This window comes from Papio anubis, chromosome 5 (assembly GCF_008728515.1).
Source record: "Papio anubis isolate 15944 chromosome 5, Panubis1.0, whole genome shotgun sequence".
NCBI classification, from domain to species: domain Eukaryota; kingdom Metazoa; phylum Chordata; class Mammalia; order Primates; family Cercopithecidae; genus Papio; species Papio anubis.
In genome coordinates this window covers 162,517,066-162,542,066 of record NC_044980.1, presented here as the reverse complement: position 1 = coordinate 162,542,066, position 25,001 = coordinate 162,517,066, and the positions used below count along the sequence as shown (strand labels likewise).

At 43.8% G+C, this 25,001-nt stretch overlaps 2 protein-coding genes across 7 annotated transcripts in view; one reads left to right on the top strand and one right to left on the bottom strand.

Annotated features, from left to right (window-relative positions):
• DOCK2 (dedicator of cytokinesis 2) overlaps window positions 1–25,001 on the bottom strand; it is a 433,369-nt gene that overhangs the window by 195,414 nt on the left and 212,954 nt on the right. The window lies entirely within an intron of this gene.
• On the top strand, window positions 69–24,992 carry INSYN2B (inhibitory synaptic factor family member 2B). The gene is made up of 3 exons (XM_031666596.1): window positions 69–3,661; window positions 4,769–4,843; window positions 21,849–24,992. The coding sequence occupies exons 1-3, from the start codon at window positions 2,316–2,318 to the stop codon at window positions 22,033–22,035; spliced, it is 1,608 nt and encodes a 535-aa protein (XP_031522456.1). The 5' UTR covers window positions 69–2,315; the 3' UTR covers window positions 22,036–24,992.

Sequence of the window (25,001 nt, the reverse complement as noted above, 5' to 3'; positions counted from 1 at the left end):
GGACAGGCTTAGAACTCTCCTCATTTCAGTGCCATTGTAATCCCTCTGACTTGCAGCAAACCCTCTGGTTTGCTTTGCCATGGCAAGGCCAGGGGACAGTTCCCTGCATCTCTCCAGATCTGCAAGGGTCTTTTACCCTTGTTCTTAGCAACTGTCAACATATCATGCAGATCCCAAAAGCGCAGAGTCATAACTTCATGATTAAGAATGTGGACTTTGGAATGACAGACATCTAGGTTCAAATTCTAGCTCCTCTACTGAGTACTTACCCTCTCTAAGCTTCAATTTCCCCATAAGTCTAAGGGGGATAATGGCACCTCATGGATTTTTTGTAAGGATTAAATGAGATAATGCAATATTGGAAAGGGAGTAGGATATGTTTAGGCAAGTTACTTAACCTTTCTGGGCCTCAGTTTATTCAACTGTAAATGGGGACAAAAATATCATCTACCCTTATAGAGTCATTTGTGATTAATGAATGAGTTATGGCTTGGAAAGTGCTTAGAACAGCATCTGTCACATTAGTTAGTACTGAGTAAATATGAGTTGTTTTAATTAATGCAAGTAAAGTCCTCAGCATGGTAAAAGTAGGTATTCAATAAATGGTGGCTATTATTATTATGAGGTAGCTGTTCCTCAGAGAAGTTCATGCACATTTATCTCCTGGAAAGCAATAAGAAATGAAGACATCAGGGGAGAATTTTGTCCTTAAATAAAGTTGCAGTCATAGCAGAACGAGTCCACAGATCCCGTTTCCCTAGCAGGATACTCTAGGACCTTCACTCCTCTTCATGCCCAGGCTCTCTTTTACTTCAGAAGGACCTGCCCTTCATCCAACCATCCACTTTTTCAACAGATTCTCCTTAAGCACCTATAGTGAGCCAGAAAGAGGGCTGGGAATGCTCAAGCAGTGAATGAGATGGTTCCAGTCTCTGCCCTCCTGGAGCCTACAGGGTAGTGGAGGAGATGCACACTAAATAAATACATACACAAATGCTTATTGAATAACAGCTACAATTTGTATTGTGAAAAATGTGACGAGGATGTACAATGGGTCTTGATGTGGTCTTGGCACTGGGTGTGTGAGTAAGGGGGAGTCATTGTAAAGGCTCCCTGAGAAATTGCTGGGACTCCCAATTGATGAATAGGAGTTGTCTGGGTGATGTGCGGAAGTGTAGAGAGAAAAGGGTCCAGGCAGACAGGCATTTTGTTCCAAGGCCCTGCACCCACAAAGTGCCTAGCTCACAAAGAGAACCGAGAGAAAGGTCACATGGTTAACTTACTCCTAGACCCTCCACTCAAAATACTCAGCTAGGAAATTAGAATTGGAAGAGAAATCCAGGTCCACAGAAACTGCGTTCTCAGCGGCAACTGTTGTCTCTTCCCTTTCAGGTGCTCCTCGCCTGCTTGCAGATCTCAGACCCCAGCTGGTCTCAGACCTCAGCCCCTGAGGGCAAGCAAACACACGTCATCCTGGAGGCTGCAGACATAGCTCACCGTGCCCACATGTGAACTTCAGCCAAGACACCACAACAGGGACTCTGCCCACTGAATCCCCTATGATTCCTCAATCCTGTCCTGGTCATACCCCACTGGGTTTTGTGAGGCTATTTAGGAAGATAAGTTTCCCTCACTGAAGAAAAGAGAGACAACATGAAAGAAAACAATGGCCCCAAAGGAGGAATCTGTGATTGACCTAAATGGGAGTGTTCCCTTGGGCGCATCATGTATCATCAAAGTAGCAAACCCCCAGGTCATTTATTTCTCCACTTATTTACCTGCTATGAAAAGAAGATGCTTTTAAGTTTCCTGCAGTTTCACACTGGACATTAATGCTCTGGGGGCGGGGGGAGAAAAAGCCGTATGTTCTAGATGTAGCAGGTTTCTTTTGGAATTCACTCACTGGGAGTCTGGCACTACCCCCTAAATGGTACTTTTGTTGTCTTTTTGTTCAAGACAACCAGATCTTCCAAGATCAGAACTGCATGCCAGCCTCCCTTGATAAACAGCCTACCAGCTCTCTTGGTAGATCAGATGTTTAATAGTTAGCCTAACTCATTTGTTTTTTCAAGGAGCAATTATACTACAATGAATTAATATTTTAACTGCAGGGAAAGCATTACAGCTAGTTCCTACGTAGACTCTAGAGATTGGGAATGGCCAACAGGATTTCCCATACTAAGAGGAGAGGACAACTCCATCCTGGCCAGCAGTTCTCTATGTTTGAAATACCATCATTAGATACTGCTCCAAAGACCTAAGGGGAGATGTGCCTAGGAGAAGTGTATGGTCCTGATCCTTCCCACTGAGGCTCAATGGCCCAGCAAAATATGAAAGTGAGACCTGTGCTTCTAAAGCGTAACAGTCTAGAATCAGTAGAGTTTGTGAAACAACCTCACCACCGCAGGAGCAAATCCCAGCAGGTGAGATTCAAGGAAGATGGGACCACTAAGAATCCAGCTGGCCTAGCTGAGGTTGATGTCCGAACTCCAGAAGACCTGGCTGTGATGGGGAAAACTCAAGCAACCAGGCACCATCATCCCCCCACCTACTCGCTGTCCTTCCCCAGGTCCCAGAAGGCAGGGGGCTTTCGCAACGTTGCGATCCAAACTTCCCCCAGTCTCAGGAAGCATTTCCCAGTTTTCAAAAGGAAGAAACTCACAGCCAGCAAGTCCCTGGTGGAAATGCCAACAGCATCCCAAAGTGCCATCCAGGTCAACGGCAACCTCTCTGAACAGGACATTGTGTCTTCTGACCTTGCCTACTTAAGGTTGGCTCAGCATCTTGAGGATGGGCCTCGAAGGGTCAAGGTGTCCCACACATTCCTCCCGAGGGTCCCCAAGGTGCAAAGCAATGGTCCTGTTAGCATATGCTTGGAAGCAGGAACTTGGAGGTCCTTAGAGAAAGCCACAGCTGCCATTCAGGTTCCAGATGATATTTATCACAGTCCTTCCTGGGAAGCTAGAGAGTCTGCTCTCAGCCCAGACAGGCCAGCTGAAGTAAGTAACTCCATACACCCTTTGGGTGACACATGTCCAGGTGATGGGAGAAGGATGACTCTACCAGATTCAGAAAAATCCACCTCCTGCTTAAATGCCACTAGCGTTGCCAGCCACACACCAGGCACAGAGAAACTTAAACCTGAATTGCTTTTGCCCAAAGACAACTCGGATGACAAAGACTTTGGCCCACTGTCATCTCAGTCAAAGGAAACGTGTGTTCCTTCACCTCCACGGACTCACAGTTCCCCCTCATCAGGCTCCCACAGCCAGTCAGCCTACCCAGGAAGAGCCTCAGACTGTCCTTCATCAAGTAACAATCACCAGAATCTGGTGTCACTCAAAATTAACAGTGCATCGAAATCTGCCCCTGGGTGTCAGGGGCAGACGGCAAACAACCCCACTGAGTCAGACACCCTGGAGTTTCCAAATTGTCCAGGAAGTGATCACCTCCCATCCTCTCTTTCAAAGAGTGAGACCAAACTTCAGAGCAACAGGGAGATTAGTGACATTAATCAAATTCACCTGGCACGGGGTGAACTCTGCGACCTCCAAGGCCGACTGCAATCCGTGGAAGAATCTCTGCACTCGAACCAAGAGAAAATTAAAGTCCTTTTGAATGTAATTCAAGACTTGGAGAAAGCTCGAGCTCTCACTGAAGGGTAAGGAGATTTTTTTTTCATATTAAAAATGACTGGGTGAAGTCATTTGCTAACACAGGGGCAGAGACAGCTTTGGTTCTTTTAGTAAAAATGTCTCCAAAATGTTTGAAGTACTGTTGTTTCTCCAAATCATAACCACAGACCTCCCTTTTCTCTAATGGAATTTCATTTAGTTCTAGGCTTTGGTGGATTTTTGTGGATTTCTACTGCTGTTTGTTTTTGTTTTCAGGTGTTAACAGAATGGGAAAAGGCAGCAATGAAGCAGTAGGATCAAAAATGATTTTTATGAAGATGAGGGTTCCGTTGATATATGATGGGGGAAAACGATAGCAGGAAGGCACTTCCCCATCCCCCTCCTCTTAGCAAGTTACTGCATTTGTACAGTATTTCCGTTCTTCGTGTCATTGTGACAAAGGACTTGAGGTGGCCACTCAGCTTACTATTGACCTTCCCCTGTACTGACTACTTTGATGACTTGGGCTGGTCCATCAATGACCAACTAATTGGAACTGAAATGAGATCACAGTTCATTTTGCACAATTCATTTTCTGAAAAGAGAAAAAAGTCACAAAATGCTGTCCTGGATGACTCAGCACCAGTATAGGAGGAAAAGGCAGTTATTTGTTTAGATGTGAAATGCTCGTCCTTCCAGAAAGTGCTCTCTAAAGACAGAGAAGAAGTAATGGTTAAAGCTCATCAAAAAGGGTAGGAGAGAGAAGTCATTAACTGGCATTTGCTGTATGAATCAGAATCAGCACTGCCATATAGGAGAGAAACACTGTGATATGCAGAGTGAAACGTACTGAACTAAGAGGTCAGGAGTTTTAATAACCTCCCTTCCATTCACCTGCAGAATCCCTCATCTCACAGGATTGTTGTCAGCATGAAAAAACTCTCAGCTTGGGAAGTCTTTAAACATGTATGAAGCCTTCTAGAAATGTGAGCTCCTATTGTCATGACTTTCTTGTTTCCTTATTTGTAATGGCCATGCAACTTAAGAGCACCATGAATGCTGTGCTATAGGGACTAAGGGACCAGTAGGTTGAATGTTTGTGGCCCATGTGACTTTTGCCCATAGATTTATCCAGCAAATGCTCTGTCTTGCAGGCGCAACTTTTATCGAACTGGCCAAGATCTCAACAATTGCAGTACCTGCCAGAACACGGCGTGCATCATATACAGGTACCTGGCCACAAGCGAGGTCTGCTCTGTAGACTATAAAGCCATAGGGTTCACTGAACACTCTAGCAAACTTTTACATGCAGAAAGTCAAGAGAGGCAAAAACAGGAGGCCTCTGAATATCTGAGACCAAAAAAACCAAGGTATTTAACTATGAAATGTTAACATCTGGTTCCAAGGCAGGGATTGCTTTGTTTCCTTACAGCAAAGTCTATGAGCATACCCTTTTGATGTAATCATCCCTATACTCATCAAACACTAAGTGCAGGCATCATGGTAAGCTTGGCACACACATTTGCATCTCATTCCACCCTCAGGGAAGTTAAGGCATTCGGTCTCGCTCACATAGAGCATTTTCTGAGAGCAGAAAGGGCCAAACTCAGGACTCACATCCAGATTTTTCAAATCTCAAACCTGTGATTTTAATTATTCCACCACACTGCCTCTTCCTCAACAGCAGCTATGCCATGCCAAGCACTTACTTGGCACAGTGGAGAACCATGATAAGAACTTTATGTTCATTTCTAAGTATGTCATTTCCTTCTAGCACAGAGTAAGTTTGCTGCAGTAGATTTTTGTAAGTGACAAAATGGAAACATGATATACAGTGTAAACTTAGAGTCAAAGATCTGTGTTTTAATCCCCAAGTCTGACATCAGCTAACTTAACCTGGGCTTACTTTCCTTATCTGCATAGGGAACGATTATCCCTATTCAGAGTTGCCATAAAGACCAGATGAAATCATATATGTGAATGTCTTTTGCAACTGCAAACCTCTGTACAAATCCAAGGGCTTATACCTGTTTTTACTGGAAAGATCAATGCCCCCTTAGCTGGAAGACCACTTTCCATGGCATAGTAGAAAAGTGGTCAAAAGCAGGACTTTCCGTTGACGATATCTAATTTTGTTGCCCAAAGTGAACAGTTTTGCTTTCTCTATTACATTTCTCTTTTTGTTGAAAACTGGCAGCTCAGGGCCCGAGCAGACTGGAGCCTAATTGGGTTGCCTATGTCTTCTTTTAAAACTTCTCATTCTCTCTGGCAGAATCCTGAGATTTCATTGAGTAAGAGACCTTGTGCCTGGAAGGCAGGAGGTGCTTGTACTTACTTACACAGGGCCTTGAGCATCTTTTCATGGAACCCATCAGCTCCTTATAAAGAGGAGCCACCTGTTTTTAATCAAATAACAGAAGATGCAGGACTGCTCACAGATAAATGCCTTTCACCTCAATGTGACGTTTTCCTTTAAAAAAAGAGGGTCCTGGAAGAGCCCTGCAGCATTGGAAAGCCTAAGTAGAAGTTTCATCAATTGCTCTCTTTTTCCTGCTTCTTTTTTTATATCTCTCAATTTGAACAAATTTTCTAATCATTAGGAGGACAAAAATTATTAAATGTCTAGACAGTTAGAGAGGATAAAACTATTCATCATAAACAAGAAGAATCAATTTGAACTAACCTCCATTTAAATTTTGGATAGTTTCTCTTCTCTTCCGGAGCCAGATAATGTATTTTCTACTACCTTAAAATGATTTTTTATTTGGCCTATATGAGTAAAAAGGGCAAGATTTCCAAGTCTACTATGAGTTTCATGACCTGGCCTTGGGCAAATCATTTTCCCCATCTGAAAAATGAGGGTCTTTAATTAAACGGTCCCAAGAGTCCCTTTTAGTTCTGACATTCTGATATTCTAAGCCGAATTAAAAGTGACAATATTTGGCTAAACTATGACCTTCCAACACGTCTGAGAATGTTTGCATTTTTCTAGCACTTACTTCAAACATCTCCAGCAAACATTCTAAATTAAGTTACACCCCTGGATGGGTTAGCAAACCTTCATGCACACCTTCCTTTCCAGAAGAAAAGCAATTGTATGCATATATCCCTCATTACCATTCAAAGCCAGACTGTTCTCCCAGACAGAATCTATATCCTTGTATCTAAGCCATTGTAGGGAATGGGCAATTAATTTGATGAAAGCAAAGAGATCTGAACAACAGCCCCATCGTTGCAACAGTGGGAAGATGAGAGTTGTCATTTTTTTTTAGAAAACATTCAAATGACTTCAAACTTGCACTGTGTTCTGGAAAGTCAGATCTTAGAAACGAATGAATAAGTGATGTGAAATACTCATCCCCAGGCCTTGTTAAGCCGCAATCTCTCTCCCAGGTGATGGATGTGCTCAGTGCATGTCACTGTACATAAAGCAGATGGGCGCATGATGGATTGCTCACTGGATCTTCTTCTCTGGAGATGTTGCTGCTAAGTTAGCCATGCATATGGTTTCCTAAGTGGTATTTCCCAGAGGCTCCAGCAGCTGGAGGCTATGGCTATGCTGCTTGCTCTTATCAAGACATGTGGGGTCATCTGGTTCTATCAAACTCATTCTCTCTGCTCCCTGAGCCTCCTTGACTCTCCTCTTACCATTGAACACTTGGATACACCCTATCTCACCAAGAGCACAGTCCCAACACCAGTGCCTAGAGATTCTATCCATGGCTCTCAAGAGCTTGCAGGGAATTATGTACATCAAGGTGAATGGAACCTTTTGTTTTGACTACCATGGTCTCCACAGGAAGTGAGTGGCAATTGGCTCTAAACCACAAGCTGATTCCAGCCTGTTTTGGCCCCAATCACTTCCTTCACTCCTCCTTAGCATTAATCCTAGTACAAGTTACCCAAAGGGTTGAGTGAATGCCACCATAGTATCCAAGATTAAATAACATTAAATTACTTAGTACGAAAGTTGTTATCTTTTCAAATTTATTTCAATCTTTCCAATAACCCAGAGGGGAAAATCTGAGTTTGGTACTAGAACGTCTTTAAAACCTTCCTAATGCTGGCTTATCACATTTCTCTGCAAAGAAAGAGCAGGTCTCAGGTTCACAGCCCTGAGCAAGCAATAGTTATCTAGCTAGAATACAATCATTTTTACTTTTTCTATTGAAGGCTTTAACTTTTAAAACTAGCCCTTTTAAATATTTCTGTAATTGATGCAGGTCTGCATTTCCAAAAGTGATATTGCCTGTTTGATATAAAACATGTTTTTAAATTCAAAAAGTGGATGGATTTAGAGAAAAAAAAGTGAAGTGAATAATTGTGTAGATGGTATGGGGAATCTTGCAAAACCATGAAGGTGGAGAATGAGTGATTGAAGTTTGGGAAATGGTGCCCTAAAGAATTGGCTCCTTTTCACCTTCTCAAGGGCATGAGGTCTCTCTAAGTCGCTTGCTCCTCCTTCCCTCACCCGCTTCTCTACTTTTCCAGCCATATCTCCAGCATTCATCTTTACACTCATGCTAAAAATAGTCAGCAGTGCTTCTTTAGAGGTCTTTGACTACAGAGATCATGCATTTCTTTTCCAGACATAACTCCCAGGAAAAAACTGCTTGGTTTAAGTTGTAAAATGTCTCCAATATGTTTTAAAGGAAAATAATAAGAGGTCTTTCCCAGAAAACTTTTCATCTACCATCCAAGCATGCTGTTCTGGAATTGGAAAGACAGAGTTGCAAGCTTACCATTTTCAGTGGGTGAAGAGACAGATTGGCCATGTAGGATTTAAAAGGTGCTAGAGAGGTGAGAGAAATAGAAGAGGTATTGTTCATCCAGGGTCCACCTGGACAGGCTGCTCCTCTTCTTATCCTTAGTCTCTTCCCACCACTTCTTCAACTGCACTCATGGACTTTATTTCTGTGGCACCACTTTCTGCTACCTTTTATCTGATATCTATATCAATCTATCTTTATATCTAAAATTTTCGACCAACTACCTACAGACATTTCCACTTCATATCCCAAGGCAACTCAAATTTGTCATATCCCCAAACACACCCATTTCACCACAAAATTAATTTTCTTCGCATATTTCTCACTTTGTTCAACACCATTGACCAAGAGGCAACTCCATAAAGATATCACAGTCCCCCTTGACTTTCTCTTCATACACCAAATAAGCTACTGATTCCAACTGCTCAATCCAACCCCTTCACTCCAATTCCTCTGCTGCAGGTTCAAAAAAGGCTGCTGTCATTTGTCACTTCAATGCTAATTGACTTTTTTGACACAGGTCTCTCTTCCCTTATCTCAAGTAATCCTCCATGCAGATTGCTAACTTGCATCTGAAAAATAGAATCTGACCATGTCACTCCCCTGCTAAACAATCTTGTCCTGGTTCAGGTAGTCTGTGGCTCCTCTCCAGCCATGGGGAACTAGGTGCTCAGCTGGTGGTTCTGTCATTCCTCAGTGCCTTTGCATAAGTTCCTTTGCTTTCCTGGATGTCTTTTCTGCCCTGCTTCGTGTGGATATTTCTTAGTCTTGCAGCTTAAATGTCAGTTACATGGACAACCTCACAATCCAATCCGTCCCCAGAAGGACCCCCATGCCATGAGCCCTTGTCTGCTAGGTCACTGATCCTACTGCAGTGTAATAGAGTGTTTATAAGTTTCTTTCCTTCAGCAAATGGCTAGTCTCTCAAAGTCATGGATCATTGTTTCATACATACTTGGTGCTCAGTAGGTTCTTATTAAGGAAAGAAATGACTCTATTAACTAGGAGAGGAAGGAAAAGCAGTAGTGGACTTGAGACAGCTACTTAGATTGTCCAGAAGTAAAGTCATTGTTAATATTAGTGTACACCACCACCCTTGGGTGGGGAAATGAAGGATTAAACAAATATTCTCATTAGGAATGAGGGCTTCTATGTAGCTGGTTCTCAATGGATCTTTTTAAGCTGAATGTAAGCCCATGGGTTGCCAGTTTTAAAATAACTCGAATGCCACATACTTTCAACAAGAGAGACCCTTTCTCTGATGACTCAGAGAGCTTGCGGCACTTTCATAGGACATTGAAACCCTTGTTCTTCCAGGCCATATGACATTATTGCCCAGGACTTCTGTCCTGGCTGCGGTGGGAAAGCAAAGTTTGACTGTGGGGAACCACAAAACTCCAGGTGAAAATATCTCCTTTCTCTGGTGTCTGAACTGTCCCAGTGATCTCTTTGGCAGAAGGAGTCAGAACATCAGATCTTCAGGTTCTCTTGCTAAATATCTAATGCTAAATATCAAAACCCAGGTTTGCAGGCACAATAATGCCTAAGGTGTCCACATCCTAACTCACGGACCCTCTGCATGTGACCTTATTTGGCAAAAGGGACTTTGCAGATGAAATGACTTCAAAGGAGGAGAGCAGGGTGGGTTGTCTGGATGGGCCCAGTGTAATCACAAGGGCCACAGAGAAAGAGGGAGGCCAGAGGATCAGAGTCAGAGAAGGAGATGTGATGCCAGAGGCAAAGGGCAGAGTGCTGTGGTCACAAGCCAAGAGGCATGGCAGCCCCTAAAAGTGGGAGAAAGCAAGGGATGTGTTCTCTCCTAGAGCCTCCAGAAGGAGCACAGCTCTGATTTACAGCTCTGGAGGACTTCTGCCCTCCAGAACTGTAAGAGTAAAATCTATGTTGTTTTAAGCCATTAAATTTGTAGTAATTTCAACAAAAGGAAATAAGTACACTCAGATACACTCAGATTAAATCCTCATAATTGGGGGCTAGTTTATTTGACTTTCATTGATGATTTTTACAATGATAACAGCTGACGAAAGAGATCTGTGGGGCTGAAACTTAAGGGAAAGAAAGAAGAAAGCTACCACTTACTGAGGATTCATCATTTACTGATCACTTGAAGTACCTTCTGTTTTCACACTTAATCCTCACGACGATGAGATTGATTGAAGTGCCCCCAAGTTACAGATGACGGAACTGATGCTCAGGAGGGGGTCAGGCACTTGCTCAACATTCAGATTAGGCAATTGAAGCTGAGAGAGGTGAGGCACTTGCACAATTATTCTGGAAATAGTCATTGCAACCGCCACAGCAGCACACAGTTCTGTCTTCCAGCAAGCCAGATTCCATAGCATGCTGCCTTCCAGATGCCAGACTCATCTGAAGGATATTAGGGCTCAGGGGAATGTTCGATCGTCACTGATTTCCACTCAGCCAAGGGCATCATGAGGGTTTGCACTGAAGATGCAGGCCCCAGACAGTGCTTCCAAAGTATGGTCATGGACCATCTGCATCAGAACCTCTGGGTGTCTGTGGAAACTGGTTGCTGGGTTTCAGCCCCAAAGCCACAGAATCAGAGAGTGGGGGGTGGAGGATAGGAAGCTGCAGTTGCAGCAAGCTCCCTGGGAAAGGCTGGTTCAAATAAAGCTTGAGGATCTTTTTAAGTAAAAAATCAGGGTCTTAAAAGAAGATAGCTGATTTACTAGAAAGTTTTGTGACAACCAGCCCATGGATAAAAAATACTTGCTTGTAAAGTAGCCCAGAAAGTAGCTTTAGTTCTTCGTACATCTTTGGAAAGATGAATTACCTTTCTGCTTGGCTTTGATTTTAGGGTTAGATGATCATATATAGACCTAATTATATATGTTGGGTACAGGTGACAATGGAGGCAAGGGCGAGGAAAAGAAGAGAGAGGAGAGGATTATTCATGGAGTGGGCATATCTTCTGATGCCTCCTGTTTCCAATGAGAAGAGAAAAGGAGTCCCTCTCAGGCCACTCTGGGGCCTAGGCTTGCATTATGCAATACTTAGGGGATTCAGCTGTAACCTTTCCTTTCTCCCACCTCTCTCAGTTCCTCAGGCCTCATCTGAGATCAGAAACTGATTGGCAATCCAGGCTGACATTTTTCCTCCAACGAAAGTTGAGAGTAATTAAAGCCTAATTCTGCTCTCTGGCCAAGAGACCAAATGCTAAGAACTACCCTCTGGTGAGTCCTAGAGGGTCAACAGCAGAACAGCAGACACACGTAAAAGGTGGGTTTCCAAGTGCTGACCATTACCGCTACATCCCCACTTCAGGACAGGGGTATGGTCACCCCATGCTTGGGAACCAAGGACCATGCATGAAGCTAAATGCCATGCAGAATCTGCCACCACCACCCACATATTTTCTCAAACCACAAACCACTGGTTTTTGTTTTGTTTTGTTTTTGAGACAGAGTCTCGCTGTTGCCTGGGCTGGAGTACAGTGGCACAATCTCGGCTCACTGCAATCTCTGCCTCCCAGGTTTACGTGATTTTTCTGCCTCAGCCTCCTGAGTAGCTGGGATTATAGGTGCCCGTCACCACACCCAGCTAATTTTTGTATTATTAGTAGAGACGGAGTTTCACCATGTTGGTCAGGCTGGTCTTGCACCCCTGACCCCAAGTGATCCACCCACCTTGGCTTCCCAAAGTCTTGGGATTACAGGCTTGAGCCACCACACCCAGCCACTTTTTTCTTTTAATCATTATTGATGCAGCCACTCATAAATTCTTCTGGACCAAAGAGAGAACTTATGGATTTTGTAAAGGAGACTCTCTGCAAGAGCCTCCCTTTGTATCTAGCAACCAGCATTCTCGTTCCTAGCACGTCCCCTTCACAGTTTTCATATTCAGAGTATGACAAGGAGGCTCCCTGGAATGCAGGCCAAAGCCTCACAACTGTGCACCTGGCAAGAGGAAAGCAAGGGCTCCACATCACTGAGGAGAGAGTGGCTCCCGAGAGCTGAGTGAACCTCCTGAGGTCACGCGGTTGATGGGCTGAGAGTGCTTCCGGGAGTTTCCTTCTTGGTTAAGCTATTTGGCCACTGAGCTCTGGCCTTGCCTGCCACTTAAAGCTATTACCTAACCAGAGAAAAAGGCATTTCTCTAGAAATGCAATATGCACTCAGTCCTATGGGTTTAGTAGTCAACTTTTCACTTAAATTATTTAGTATTTTCTTTTTGTCTGCTTATGACTCTCTCCCAGCGTGGAGCCACGTGAACTCTTGAGAGCCTTGTCTTTCAGCCACAGATCCTCCCTCTGGCCAGCAATGAAGTCCACAGTAAAAAATAATGATAAAGGCACACAGCAGAACTCTTCTTTCTAGTAATCACGGAAGTATTTGCAGCTTTCATCAAATTGCAATATGGACTGAGCCACACTATTTCAAATGCTGGGCTGTGGACGTCATGGCAACACCCTCGAGCATCCCCAAAACAACCAATAGCAAACACAGCTTCAATTGTCTCTTTGGGAAACAGCCATGAAGTTTGGGGTACATGTAAAATGTAAAAGGTAAAATTTCTCTGAGTCCCAACAGGCTGATTCCCAAGACATTTTTCTCTATTCCCTGATTCTCTTGAATGGCATTATCCCTTTCTTTTTCTCCCTAGAGTGTAAAGGAAAAGAAGTAGGATTTACAGCATCAGCAATTTATCCGCAATAAAAAATGAAACCTATTTTAATGCATTAATAGCGAAAGAGGCTGATACATGCCATAAATATAAAATTACACAAGTTGAATATTTCAGAGGAATAACAAATGAGTGGCTGCCGGCACAGAGGCCACAGGTGACCACAGAGTGATCCGATCTTTATTTCTCCATCAAGTAAGTGTAATAATCATTACCATTTGTTAAGCCAGCCACTGCACTAGGCATTTTGCCCAAGACTATATGTCTATCGTTTCATTTCAGACTCCTAACAATCCTAAAATGTGGATAGGATTAACATTCCCGTTTTACAGATGAGGAAACTGAGACTCAGAGAGGTTAAGTGATCTGTCCAAGATCCAAGGGAGCCAGGGCTCAAAACTAGGTCCTACTTTCAGGAGACTTTCCTGTCCCTTCCCCTCTTTCCTTGTGACCTTGCATCGTCAGTGAATAAGTGTGTTAACTTTCCCGGAGATGATCTACGCCTTCTGAGGGCTTCACAGGCAGATCTTCCTGGCACAGAGTCACAGAACCCAAAACACAGATTTCTTTCAGAGACAGCTATCAGCAGAGATTTCTGCAGCTTGATCCCATTTATATATGTGCCAAGAAGAGAACCTGTGATTTTCTGAAGACTCAACAGCAGATAGATGCCCTAGGAGAAGGGGTAGACTTGCCAATTTGAAATAGCTGCAAGTTGTGAAGCTCAAAATTAAACCCTATAAAAAATGAGCAAACTGGTCATTAGGAGAAAGTTTCAGGAACAATGTCCCTTCCAGGCTGGGGCGAGAAAAACATACAAACTAAAGTTCCTGTGATCCGAGACTGTAATTCTTCCCCAGAGACGCCTTCCTAAGTGTCATGATTTATCCAAATGGACAAGAACCAAACTACCCTCACTGCATCCATTGATTCTTACAGCTAATTCTTTAAAAGAGAAAGTTGCAGGAGGTCAGTAAATCAGTGGTGCACCTGTGTTCTGCAGAAACAGGGACCACAGAAATGCTCCAACAAGAGATGAAGAAGAGGTGGAGGGGAATTTGGAAGATGGTTTGTCTTCAGGGAGATGCCATGAATCATTCACCTCTCGGCCAACTTGCTTAGAGTGTAGTTGAAGGCAGTGGCTTGTCGGCATGTCTCTTTATAAAAGAGCAGGACCCACTGCTGAGAAGGAGGTGCAAAACGGCTCACTGGAGATAGCAGCAGCCTACACGAGACCCAAGATTGCTGACCCCAGATATTATCTTCAATACGCTGCCTCCTTAGAAGCTGAGCACCTTTTTTGGGTATGCAGCCTCCCTATCAAGGCTGCCCTGAAATTGAGAAAGAGTATTCCAAGGCGAACTGATCAGCTGGTCCATAAAGAGTCCCCCATGCACCCCAGCCCCAGTTTGGGTCTGGTTCCACAGGGGACTGTGAGGTCATCCAGGAGCACCAGGCCTTGGTCACCACCTCCACCCCCACCACCCTACACATTTTGCAATCAAGATTTCATACAGATACAGATTACTATGTTCTTTTGGTCCAGTACGTCTTACTGTATACGCTTTGGGGCTAGACTCTCAGGGTTCAGATTCTGACTCTGTCACTTACATTTGCATGCCCTTGGCAGAATATTTAACCTCTCTTTGCCTCAGTTTTCTCATTTATAAAATGAAGGTAATATTATTTATCCCGGCCGGGCGCGGTGGCTCAAGCCTGTAATCCCAGCACTTTGGGAGGCCGAGACGGGTGGATCACGAGGGCAGGAGATCGAGACCATCCTGGCTAACACGGTGAAACCCCGTCTCTACTGAAAAATACAAAACACTAGCCAGGTGAGTTGGCGGGCGCCTGTAGTCCCAGCTACCCGGGAGGCTGAGGCAGGAGAATGGCATAAACCCGGGAGGCGGAGCTTGCAGTGAGCTGAGATCCGGCCATTGCACTCCAGCCTGGGCGACAGAGCGAGACTCCGTCTCAAAAAAAAAAAAAAAATGTTATTTATCCCATGGGACTTGAGAATTCATGAGAGAAGGAATGTAAACTTGTAGCATAGTGTCTAGCACATAGATTTCATTCCATAAATGACCATCATTCTTTTTATCTTAGTTATTATTTTTGCCCATTTAAATTACCATGTGTCCTAATCGAATGTGGTCCAGGTACTCTCTTTTTCTTTCTTCTCCTTAGAATAAAATGCTGGAAAGAGTTAGGTCCATGGCTAAAACATTGGATCCTTCTTTAAACTGAAAAATCAAAGGACCAGGTGTGAGGAAACCAGGTGAATAGACTGAATGTTTGTGCACCCCGCAAATTCAAATTAATTGCTAATGCCCCATGTGATGATATTTGGAGGTAGAAGCTTTGGAAGGTGATGAGGTCATGAACTTGGAGTCCTCATGAATGGGATTAGTGCCCTTATAAAGAGAACTCAGAGAGGTCCCTCTCTCCTTTCTGCCACGTAAGGACACAGCGAGGGAATACAGCTGTCTATAGACCAGGAAGAGGGCCCTTACCAGATACCCAACTAACAGCACTTTGATCTTCAACTTACCAGCCTCCAGAACTGTGAGTAATAAAATATATGTTATGTATAAGCCACCCAGTCTGTAGTATTTTGTTATAGCAGCCCAAGCAGACTAAGACATCAGGTTTAGATTCTGCTTGTAACTTACAGTGTGACTTCCCTTTGCCAACTTGCTTGTCTGTTAAATGGGCAACAACCTTCCTATCTTCCTGGGCTATGAAGAGGGTAAAATAAACACACAGATCTAAAATACTCTGCAAATTCAAAGGGTATATACAACTAAGAGGCTTCTGTTATTTGTTTGTTTCTACATCCATTTTTATCTCCTTTTGGTTCACCCAACTTCAGTTTACCCAGCCAAGATCTTGCATCCAGAACCTTGCTCTGTTGTTTGCTCATGTGCTTATCTAGTTTTTGCTATTTGTTACTCACTGTTTCTTCTTCCAGACAAGTCATGACTTGGGGCTCTTGCTGCTTCCAATTACCGAGAAAAACAGCTTTCTGCTTTTCAGCAAGCATGATGGCTGGAGCACTGATCTGTAAGCTAGATTAGTGAGGTGCCCTCAAGAGGGAAACCTGAAAGTTCTTACCATTTCTGATTTACACATAGCTCACTCTCTAAACGCAGTGTGGCTCCGTGTTCAGACATCTCCTTGGATGTGAAGGGCTCTAAGGTTCCTCAGGCAATTAACTGAGCATCCCTGAACCACAGGTCCTATGTCCCATGCCTCCTCAGGAGGACCAACTCACATACCTTGAATGCTCTGGACTATCTCAAGGGCTCCTGTCCAGAATCTTGCATTGTAACAATTTCTTAACTACTATTTACCCTCCACTGTAAGCCAGGGTTCTGCAAACTCAGCACTCTGCACCTGTCTTCCTTCTTATGATCCTGCATGGAATATAGAGCATATGTGAAATACGAATGGTGGAAGATAGTAAGGATGGGAGGGTACAGAGAGTAGGTGGAAGCAGTGAAAGGGAGGTGAGGTTAGAAAAGTTACTGGTGTGCTATTTGGATCCTTGAGCTGAAACCCAAAGCAGAGAGTCTTCCAGTATCTGCAAACAACCCTCTGCTAAGAATTGACTTCAATTTTCACCAAGCTGGCAACTTATTCCTCTTTGCAAGGGGTTGCTGAGCACGGTGTAAGTAGCTAAGTAGGAAACAGAAACTCATCTTCTCTTTTCTACCCAGCCCCAAGACACAAAGCAGATGACAGGGCGCTGTCCCTCCCCATTTATAAGGTAGCTGCCACCAAAGCAAAATATACTCCCTCTCCTCCCTTCCAAACTCAACTGCAGTGTGTCAAACGGATGAATAAAAAGAAAAGTGACAATTTTCCTTTATGTTAATAAATTGCTTTGGCCTAAAAAACATTAATAAATTTCCTTCCAAAGCACACACACTTCTCCATACTCTGCTATTTGCCTGGTCTTGAAAAGAAAGTTACTTTCGATCCCCTTTAAATTGTTCAAGACCAGTGGGGGCAGTCACAAGAGGGGAGTGGGGAGCTCCCTAAATCCCAGTGATTATAATGGAACCCTGCTGTGTTTCCATAGAAACACAAAGAGTGTATTCTTCCCTGAATGTAGATGGTGGGGAGGGGTGAGGAGTGATGCTGCTGGTAAGGTGTGCAGCTACTGAAGAGCTGAAGGCTGATGCAAGGAGCTGAGATGGGAAGGCAGAGGACCTAGTGAGGAAGAGTGGAGTGGGCCGAGACGGTGTTCTGTGTGCAGTGATTTCACCTGTTATTGTGTCCCATCTGCACAGCCAGCCAGCGAGGCAGCTAGTGTAACTCCCAAGTTCAACTGAGCCGTGTGCAGAGAAGAAACTTGCCCAGGGTCACCCAGCCAGGAAGTGCTTCAGCCTCCATTCAAACCCAAGAGTGTTCAATTCTGGGGCCCTCACTCCATCCTCTATATTGGGCTGGGCGTCAAGTTGTGACAGTGAGACAAAGTTTCCGTTCCATCTCCTGGTCTTTTCGACCCAGGCCTGCCAGTTCTATACACATTCTGGAATCATCCAGAGCATTAATATCATTTTCTTTTTGAGACGGGGACTCACTCTGTCACCCAGGCTGGAGTGCAGTAGTGCACTCATAGCTAATTGCAGCCACAATTTCCTGGGCTCAAGTAATCCTCTCACCTCAGCCTCCCAAGTAGCTGGGACCACAGCTGCACACCACCACACATGGCTAATTTTTTATTTTTTATAGAGATGGGGTCTCGCTATGTTGCCCAGGCTGGCCTCAAACTCCTGACCTCAAGCAATCCTCCCACCTGGGCCTTCCAAAGTGTTGGGATTACAGGCGTGAGCCACCGCGCCCAACTTATTTTTCTTAAACAGGTATTAGGACACTTGTAAATCTTGTCAAATTCAGCTGATTTGTTGTCATTGTTTGTTTGTTTGAATTACGGAGTCAGAGACACTTCACATATAAGGAGAGGAAGGCAGCTGGTGCATGTGTGTGTTCATATAATTTGGTAGAAGCATATGGATGAAGAACTGGAAAGTAGGAGTAGTTGAAAGAAATAAGAAGTATATTTTGAAAGCAATTGTTATTTAATCACCTATCTCAAACACACTGGGGACAGTATCCACATCTGTCTAACTTACTATTGTGTTCCTGGAACCTGGTACAGCGTCAGGCCCAGAGCAGGATGGACTGATGATGGATGGAATGTTTTGTACAAGAAAATCTTAGACTCCTAAAATCCTAGAGGGGGCACCCACTCTCTTTGGCCCCATCTGGTACTCTATGATGAAGATTGTTTTTCTGCCACAGTAGGGAGGGCAGGGCTATTTCAGGAGCTAGGAGCATTGTGAATATAGATGCTCCCTATCTGTGAACTATGTGTGTTCCCAGTGCTACAGGGGTGAGAATCAGAGCTTGCAACTCACCATTTTAAAGTCCTTCCTTGCTGAAATGCAGGGGTTGCCTAGGCTCTCAATCCATCTCCTTCAGTTTCCACTAGGATGAATGAGGTTCAGGTGGTACAGACAGAAACCCACTCTACCCTACCCCAGACAAACAGGGGTGCAGTACCAGGTGATGCCTCCTGGAAATAGGAGACTGTGATGTTATGATTATATATGTGTGTATGTGTGTGACCTATCTGTGTGGGGGAATGAATAGATAGAGACAAATAGATGCTAGAGATAGATAGATAGATAGATAGATAGATAGATAGATAGATAGATAGACAGATAATGACAGATGATAGATAGATAATGATAGATGATAGATAATAGATAGATAATGATAGATACATAGATGATAGATGATAGATTAGATAGATGATAGATAGATAGATAGATAGATAGATAGATAGATAGATAGATAGACAGACAGATAGATAGACAGACAGACAGATAGGTTTTCACCCATGGTTCCTGGCTTATAACTCCCATAGCCCTTGTTACAATCTTTTGTTATCATGTTGGGTGAGTTAGGCCTCAGGAAGCAGAGTCTCTCTCTGACCTTCTCCTGTCTTCCTGTCACCTGCCTAAGGCAGGACTCTAATCTGATTGTGGATCAAGAGACTGATTCCAGAGTGGGTTCTGCCCATACCCCGGAGGAAGGAGTGCTACACAGGGGGGCTGAAGCCCCCACACTTTGCCCCACGCATCCCTTCGTCTGTATCCTTTGCAATATCCTTTACGATACACCAGTAAACGTAAGCGAGTATTTCCCTGAGTTCTGTGAGCCACTCCAGCAAATTAATCAAACCCAAAGAAGGGGTTTTGGGAACCCCAACTTGAAGCTAGTTGGTCAGGAGTTCCAAGGGCCCGGACTTGTAAGTGGGGGGAACAAGGGGGAAGTCTTGTGGGAGTGAGCCCCCAGTCTGTGGAATCTGATGCTCTCTCTCGGTAGATAGTGCTGGAACTGAATTGGAAGACACCAACTGGTGGCCACTGCTTGGTAGTGGGGAGAAACTCCCACGCCTTTGGTCATAGAAGGCTTCTTCTGTGTTGATGATTGTTGTGTGAGAGCAGAGGAAAAACATGGTTTGAGAGTTTTTCCTGAAATAGAGACTCCTGAAATAAAGAGTCAGTATGTGAGTCTGCAGATGCTTCTGCCCACTGGCCTGGCAAATTCTGGGCTTTGGCGAGAAGGTCTCTAACAGCTACTGATGCCAGCACTGAGGACACAGAGTCACTGGATTGGCAGTGCCAGGAGGCTAGGGAGATTGTCTGTCTACCATTCCTTCCTCAGGAGCCAGAACAGGGCCTGCCACAAAGAATATGCTCAATAAATGTTTGTCGAGTGACTGGCTGAATACTTGGTGCCTACTCTGTGCTGCATGTTGTATATGCACATAGCATTTAAGCTTCACTGAGATCCTTTGCGTAGGCACCACTCATTTTGCAGATGAGGACACAACAACCTGGAAGTGGGAAATGACTTCTCCAAGATCTCACAGTGAAACTGTAGAGCTTTGCTTTAAAAAACATAGCCTATGTTTCATCCATAATACATAATTCTAATTTAACATAATAACGGCCTATAGGTCATCCAGCCAGGATTATGTTCCCATAGAGAAGGCAAGCGAGAACAGAAAGAGAAGGGATGTAAGTGGAGGAGAAGAAAGTCTAGATGAAAAATACAGAAACAAAACAATCAGATACCCTTTCCTAGTGCTCCCTAAGAACCAATACCCTGTCAGTCTGGCTATAAAACGGGCCCCCTCACCCCTCTGACTCTTCAGCCCTGCCTCTTCCATCTCAGATTCCATCTCAGAATGCTCAGGGACAAGGCATCCTTTGGGGCTTCATCCGTCATGCATGGCAACGGCAACATGCGTTTGCAGCAGCACAAACTTGGGTTCCCGGCCCTGGGGATAGGTAACAAGGGCAGATGTCCCTTTAATGACAGCTGTTTTTCAGCCCTTGCTGGGTATAAAGTCATTGGCCAGTCATGCCACATCGTAAACCAACATGGGGTCTTTGGTCTACCAGATGCAACATTTCATTTTCCTCCTGGCTACACAAGGAGAATGCACTGTTTTCATAACCACGTTTCCTCCACTTTCCACACTCCCACACTGGCTCCTCATCCTCGGGCCTTCTGAGACCCCTGGTATGAAACCAGGTAACAAACACATCGAAAAGCTTAAGAGCTTTCTTATAAGCATCTTGGCACTGAAAATTCCTCTGTAAGTAAATCCTCCTCATGGAGGAAAGTGGACAATCAAGGACAGAGGGAACCTGTGCTCAGCCCACAGGGATGTCTAAGAGGATTTGTTTTTCCTGCCCCGGCTCTCTGGGTTCTGGGGAGGGTTAGCCAGAGTGAGGAAGCAGGCTCAGCCTCTGAGTCCTGCTGGCCTGACTCCCAGACACGCAGAGGTCACAGACAGCATCAGCACCCACTCCCCACAGGCCAGGCTTCTGCTCAACACCCATGTCCCCTGACCTCAAGGACCCCGGGTCTGCGACAAATTCATTTTCACCTCCTCGATGTTTGTGATAATCAGCACAGGACAATGGAGTCTGTATGTTAATGACACCAAAACACACAAGTAAAATAGCCAACAACAACAGCAACAACGAAAAAGAGCATGGGAACGTCCATCCATTAGTAGAGGAATATTTAAATACATCATATTGAGGAATACTACAAGGCAGTCTTACATGTAAAGCTCTCCAAGATACATCTTTAAGTTGAGATGCAATTCAAAGAGCAAGGCATAATCTATTGGTAGAAATTATGTTAATGATGATGATGATAGCGGTAACAGAAGCTAATACATACAGAGGACTTAGCACACACCAGGCCTACTCTGAGCACTTCATTTATATGATCTCAGTTTACACACATTAATTCCAAAGAAAGCCTTTGAGATAGGTGCTCATATTACCTCCATTTTACAGACGATGAGACTGAGCAGTCAGTTTTCTTATCTGTTCCTCTGCATTATCTCAATTTTTTAATAATGGTTTTATTAAAGTTTTCATGCATAACACATGCAAAGAAAACCCATTAATGATTAAGAGAGAGACTGGAGCCAATATTTACAGAACACTTGCCATCAGGTCTCACTGACCCTCAATAACATCCCTGTGAGGAAGGCATTACAGGTGCCAATTCAATCAATGAAGAACTAGAGGTTCAGAGAGGTGGTATCACTTTCCCAAGGTCAAACAGCCAGTAGGTACCTAAGGATCTAGGATTTGATCCCAAAGCTCTTGTTCTTCCATGTTAGTTGGGGCTGAGTGATGCTAAATCAGTCTGTGCTGATTCGAATTTACTTTCCTTCCTTCCTCTCTGTGTTTTTCAGTGTAGAGTATGATTTTCGGCAGCAGGAAGGAAGGTTCCATGAAGTTTTGCAGAGTCTGGAGGAAGCAGAGCCAGTCGAGGTGGCATCGCCCCCACCAAAGTCCCCAGCAGAACCCCCAGCCCTGGAAAAGCAGGACTTAAGGCGGAAAACCAAGAAGGTGAAAAAGAAATGCTTCTGGTGGATCTGAGCTGGTTGGGACCATCCCCCAGCCCCCCATCTCCACGTACTTCCCTGAGATGGGAAATCCACTGCACTTAAGGTCTGCCCCACTTCTTTGCAAAGGCCCTGGGCTGTGAGCCCTTTGGTCTGTGAAACAGAAGAGCCTTGGAGCTGATGTAGCCGCTGCTGGACATCTGACCGCCATCCTTACCTGAGTGCGTGCCACTGCTTGCTGAGGGCTTCACGGACACTAGGGTGACCACTTGCCAAGTTCCCCGTCACATTCAGCCAGAACTCAAGCTGAGTTGCAAGTCCAGATTCCCACCACGAGCAAAACCCCACACTATACCTTCCAACACCTCCACGATGCTAAGCACTTCCTTTCCATCCTGGGTTCATCAACCCAAAAGAAAAAAATAGTGTTGTGCAGAGCCGGAAGATAGAGGGATGTTATAGGTTATGCGCAGGTACCATAGAAAAAATGAGATAAACTGGCAGTTTTCTAAGATATCAGCATAATAAGCACAAGAGAAGTGGGCAGGGCATAAAATGCAGGTTCACCCTGGTATGTTGGGTTGTTTTCCTTTCTAATTGATCCCCTTGATCCCAAATTAAGGCTCTGTCATCTCACGGTGCATGCACCTTTCTGCCTGTGGCAGAGTCAGGCCACCCCAGGGTATAAACTTGTTGGTGTGTGTGCTGGACAATTGTAATTCAAAGAGGATTTCAGCAGTTGTAGCTGTTCCAGGGCCCACCCTAAACCATCATGCTTCTTCTCTGCCTGGGGCCTGAGACCACCTGGCAATTCGGTGGAGTCTGTTTTCGGTGTGAACTTTAAGATTCCATAGTTAACTTACCTGCAACATTTAAAATCATGACATCCAGCAACCTGTCCATCAGTTACATCTTATGAGTAACATAGATATGGCTAAGATAAAACACAACACTGTTTCTCATCCCTTCATCCCAGAAACAGCCATGTAGATAGGTTCAAACATATATTAATCAACACAGACTCCCTTCCTGGTGACCAGGCAATGGTCACCTGATTGAAAAAGTAGCGGGACTGGGGATGAGGATATAGTTTTTTCTATTTTAGTTTTAAATACCTTTCTATCCCAAAGTCTGAGTTCTTCAAGGTCTGGCTCATTCTTTTGACAAGACCTGCATACATGTGGACCCAGTCAAGTTTGCATGGCTGAACAAACGACTAACGTAATATAATTAAGTAATTGCCACATACTCTTGGGGATGAGGGGTAGGATGGAAAGGCTCAGATACCTTCTGGTTGAATTAAATTCTCCATCAGCATGTGGTTAGATTGACATTGCTAGAAAGGGATCCTGAAACTAAACATACATTAAACGAAGAAGGTATTTTGTAATCCCCTTGGCTGAAGATCCAGTGTCTAAACTAGAATCTTTGTAGAGCACAGCGTCCTGTGTGTTTGTGGGATGTACCTACCCCACTGTAAATGGAGCCTAATTGAGCAAACCACTCTGATGGTTTCACCTTCCCCTGTCATAGCAATGCAGTGCACAAAGCTATTTCAGTGAGAATGAAAGGGAAATTTGGCAAGGAATATCAGCTTGCACTATTTAAGTCTTGGAATGTCATTCAAGATGTTCTTGTTCTGTTTCTAGTGTAATGTTTAAGCCCACAGAATGAGACCGGAATATATAACGTCATGTTAGAATTAAGATAAATACACTTGTCATACTTAAGAAGCCACATTTCAGTAAGATATGCTACCACTATCTAAAAGCCACAGATTTTTTTTTTCCTGTATCCATACAATCGACTCTCAGTTGGCCCCAGCAATGGAAAAGAACAGAATAGAGGATAATCCAATAAAGTGAAATCATTTGAGATCTCTTATGTAATTTTATCTTGTAGTAGAGCTTCCATCTTAATTTGCTTTGCTTACACTAATTTCATATGAATTTACATTCTCGGGCATCATGCTAGAATGTAAAAACCCCGTTCCTAGAATTAAGAGACCCAGGCAACCAAGCAGTCTATCCCACTAGCCTTTGGCAAATGGCTTAAATTTCCAGGGTCTGTTTGTCCATTCTTGAATAGAGATAAGAACATATGCTTTCCTACTTTATAAACTCTTAGCACGTTCCGCATTACGTGAGCTGAGTGACTCAGAGCTGAGCTGGATTACTGGCCAAAGTTAGCCTGGCAAGATAAAGAGATGTTTGAGGTACCTCACACAAAATTAATAAGCTCATGCGGTCATAGATATGTTTCCAGTTGGGGCCCTCACATGAACCCTTAACGGAATTAAATAAAACTGGGACTAGAAAATGTTGACATTTTGTGCACTTCCCCAACAAACAACAACAACAAAAAAAAAAAAAAAGAGAGAGAGAGGAAATGTTGACATTTCTAGAAATACAGCCAAACAAGGCTATACTGATTCTACACTAAAGCACAACACCACATTGCTTGGGCCACTGAGCTGGAACTGGGAAGGAGTTATCTTCTGAAAAATTGATACTTAAAATCATTATGAGGAAACAGGATTCCATAAACATTTTCCTGATGAACAAAAATGATTGTCTCTATGTTTAAAACACCATACACACATATGCCAAAACTGCATACTCACTTGTTCATGTGAAAATCACTGCTTCTTTGTAAAATATTATGTAACATCTACCATGATATTCTACAGAAATGCTGTACTTGAGGTGATCTGGTTATCTGGAGAGGTATTAATTTAGCAAAAATTACTTTTATAAAATTGAAAGGAAAAAGACCAATACATCAACTTAAATTGCAGGAGTTTATGTAGCTGCTTTCTCTGTAGTTTAAAAAACAATGCATAAATGCGTACTCACTATCCTTGGAACTTAATACCAGCTCATCTATAGAGTACCTTCTTAAAGACGATGTACTGATGTAAGGTTTTGTAAATTTCTAAACTGTTTTAAATGGGATATTATCTTTTGCAATAAACTTACATATTTTTTCTAGGTTTTAAGA